A 3,643-nucleotide genomic window follows, 5' to 3' on the forward strand; every position below is an offset into this window, starting at 1 on the left:
TGGAAAATGATACTGGTTTTCCACTTAGGATGGCAATAGAAATTAAAGCCAAAAAAATGTTTAAACAAGCTGCCTGAAAGATAAATATTAGATAAATAATAGTGTAGGTGATATGTTGATGTGGCCAAAGGAAAACAAATTGCAATGTTGCTATGTAAATAATGACACCATTCCAGAATATCTGATCCTTTATGATTTCTTCTGCACATTCTTGTGAGAGGGATTTGGGAACCCAAGAGAGCTAAATTGCCATAGGTACATTTAAGGCGGTACATAGTAGCTTTTACTTATTTAAATCCTTCTACCAATTTCTGGTTTAATAGAAAATACTTGTCATTAGTTAGGATAGCATTGAGCCTTGAAGTGAAATGTAATTAGACTGTATTATATGTCTTACCTATGATATAGGGTCTGGCCAGGTGTGGTGGCTCATGCCTGTAATCCCTGCACTTTGGGAGGCTGAGGTGGGTGGATCACGTGAGGTCAGGAGTTTGAGACCAGCCTGACCAACATGCAGAAACCCCATCTCTACTTAAAATACAAAATTCGCTGGGCATGGTGGCGCATGCCTGTAATCCCAGCTACTCAGGAGGCTAAGACAGGAGAATTGCTTGAACCTGGGAGGCGGAGGTTACGGTGAGCCAAGATTGTGCCATTGCACTCCAGCCTGGGCAACAAGAGCAAAACTCCCTCCCACTACGCAAAAAAAAAAAAAAAAGAAAAGAAAACCATAGGATCTTTACAATATATTATTGTAGTGTAATAGAATTTTAGAGCACAAAGAGACATTGCTGACATGTTCTTGATCAGATAAATAGGCCAATCAGCTCTCTGTCTTAAACCTGTAGAAGTATCCTTTGTGAGCACTCCATAGTACAGACTCACCTGGAACAATTCTGTGTACAGTTCATGTTGGTCAAGGTTTCAAAACCTGACTAGTTTGTTGTTAGCCAAATTTCCAGTAAAGAGAAATGGGATGGCCCAGGAATACCCACTTGAATTCTCTCTCTCAGAAAATAACACCATGGATTTACTAACATTACCTCTGGCACAGATAGTATCATGCATTGCAACATTTATTGATGGAATTTTCCCAATTTAATATTTCTCATCGTTTCCTCACATGATTAGTACTGCTAGCTGAACTACTAAAAATTTAACACTGACTTATCATTAGAGATGGCATGCATTTTTCCTACACCATTCCAAAAGAGAACATTAGATGTCTATATTAAATTCAAGCAAAAGTGTGAGAGAAATAATTTCAGCATGTCTCAGGTGTCTTGCTGGCTCTTAAGGTGAATAAGGTGGCGGTGACTGTTCTGCAGAGAGTTTCTCATAAGCAGGTGGAGCATTGGGAACCTGTGAGAACAAGAAAGGGAGAATATGGTCTTGGCAACAGTGTACATGTTTCTAGGAAAGGATTAAGTTAAAATAGTTAACATATTTATAGTTTCCCTGTGGACTGAAATTTCTAAGTGTTCACATATAATTTCTGCCCAATGAAGTAATTGTTAAATTTCACAAGTTTATATGCTAATTGTTGGGGGCAAGAGTAGAGAAAAATAGGGTTAAGGGGTTCCCAAAATCTCAAAATCTTAGCTATACCTGGATTTTCCATGACAGTAAAAATCTCAAGCCCTAACTAACAAATCATTGAATGCTATTTACCGACACTATATACATTGCATCTTTAGCACAGAGATCCTTGTAATTGTGTCTGAAGGCACATTGACACTACCAAATATAAAACAAGAGGATATTGTATCCAGAATAAATGTGTCAGGGCTTCTTTTAATGCTCACAACAATTCTGGGAGTGTTTTTATTGTTTTCATGTTACAGAATGGGAAACCAGAGCACAGAGAGGTTAACTCGCTTGCCCATGGTCACACAACTAGTAAGTTGTTGAGGTAAGAATCAAACACAGTAATCTGGCTCCAGAGTCAGTGCTCTCAACCATTATACTGTGTTGTATATGTATTAGTGCTGTCCAATAGAAATATGGTACAAGCCACTTACGTAATTTTATTTTATTTTATTAATTTATTTTTGAGCCTTGTTGCCCAGGCTGTAGTGCAATAGCACTATCTCGGTTCACTGCAACCTCCACCTCCTGAGTTCAAGTGATTCTCCTGCCTCAGCCTCCAGAGTAGCTAGGATTACAGGTGTGCACCACCATGCTTGGCTAATTTTTGTATTTTTAGTAGAGACAGGATTTCACCATGTTTGCCAGGCTGGTCTTGAACTCCTGAGATCAGATGATTCACCCACCTTGGCCTCCCAAAGTGCTGGGATTACAGGTGTGAGCCACCATGTCCGGCCATATGTAATTTTAAAATTTCTAGTAGCTACATTTAAAAAAAGAAACATGTAAAATTAATCTTAAAATGTTTTATTTAACCTAATATGAGAATATTTATTTCAAAATGAATCAATATAAAAATAATTAATGAACCATTTATCTTCTTTTCCATATACTAATATCTTTGAAATATGGTATGTATTATAATACATCTTATTTTAAACTCCTATAAGTGTTCAGTTGCACCACATGACTAGTGGCTAAGCCATCAGACAGCACAGCTCTATACAATAAATAATAGGTACTATATATCTCTATATATCTACATCCATTAAAAAGGCAAATATGACTAAAAACATAAAAGAATATTGTATCCAGGACTAAGTTCTTACTTTGGATCTTACATGTAAGGCTCTCATTATTGACCCTGGAAACTCTGGGTATGTGACAACACAAGTTAAGAAAATCCCTGTGCTTCCCTTGTTTTTTGTTTTTATTATTATTTATTTTTTATTCTCATAAAATACACAAAAATGTTGCCATTTTAACCATTTTTAGGTATATATAGTTCAGTGGCAATGAGTACATTCACATTGTTCTTGCTTTTTAAATGGAAATCATTGTATTCACTTGAGTTAAAAACAGCCATTCATGAAAATAACCTTATGAAGGATCTCAACCTACCACAGGTTCACAATTTTTCTCTTGAAGAGACAGTTTGCTGTCCTGATGATCTAACCCTTCTTGTGGGCATCTTCTTGTTAAGGCGCATTGAGTGCCAATATGAAGACTTTTATCCTGAAATGTAAATTGATAAAGGTGAGTGGGAAGAAGAAGTAACTGAATCCATTTTAGAAAAGAGAAGGGAAGCCAAAGTTTTAAGAATGAGTTTTAATCTAGGTTCTGCCACTTACTTGCTGTGTGCCTTCAGTCTCATCATTTTGCCTCTCTGAATTCTGAGTTTGCATCTAGGAAGATAATACCCACCTACCTCTCAGAATTGTTGTGGGAATTAACTAGAAGTAAAGCTCTAGTGCAGTGCCTGGGACCCAATAGGTGGGCAAAGAATATTTCTGAAGGGAAGGATAAGAAGACTGAATCTACAAAAGGAACACTCTTGTGAAATTATCCATCAGTATGAAACAGAAATAAAGACTTTGTCCAACAAAAATTGAGGGAATTCGTTGCCAGTAGACCTGCCTTGCAAGAAACATTTGAAGTTCTTTTTTCTTTTTTTTCTGAGATGGAGTCTCGCTCTGTCGCCCAGGCTGGAGTGCAGTGGCACGATCTTGGCTCACTGCAAGCTCCGCCTCCCGGGTTCACACCATTCTCCTGCCTC

The 3,643-nt window shown here is 37.5% G+C and overlaps 1 protein-coding gene across 3 annotated transcripts in view; it reads right to left on the reverse strand.

Moving 5' to 3' along the window:
- Positions 1-172: 172 nt before the first annotated feature.
- Positions 173-3,643, reverse strand: part of MLANA (melan-A) — an 18,614-nt gene continuing 15,143 nt past the window's right edge. For all 3 annotated transcript variants that reach the window (XM_011937310.1, XM_011937312.1, XM_011937311.1), the window contains 2 exons: positions 2,989-3,102; positions 173-1,362 (listed from right to left, as the gene is read on the reverse strand). In XM_011937310.1, the coding sequence (XP_011792700.1) occupies positions 1,294-1,362; positions 2,989-3,102 (183 nt within the window). In that variant the 3' untranslated portion in view covers positions 173-1,293. The remainder of the gene's footprint in view (positions 1,363-2,988; positions 3,103-3,643) is intronic.

The sequence above is a fragment of the Colobus angolensis genome, unplaced genomic scaffold, assembly GCF_000951035.1.
Source record: "Colobus angolensis palliatus isolate OR3802 unplaced genomic scaffold, Cang.pa_1.0 Scaffold162, whole genome shotgun sequence".
Lineage (NCBI taxonomy): Eukaryota > Metazoa > Chordata > Mammalia > Primates > Cercopithecidae > Colobus > Colobus angolensis.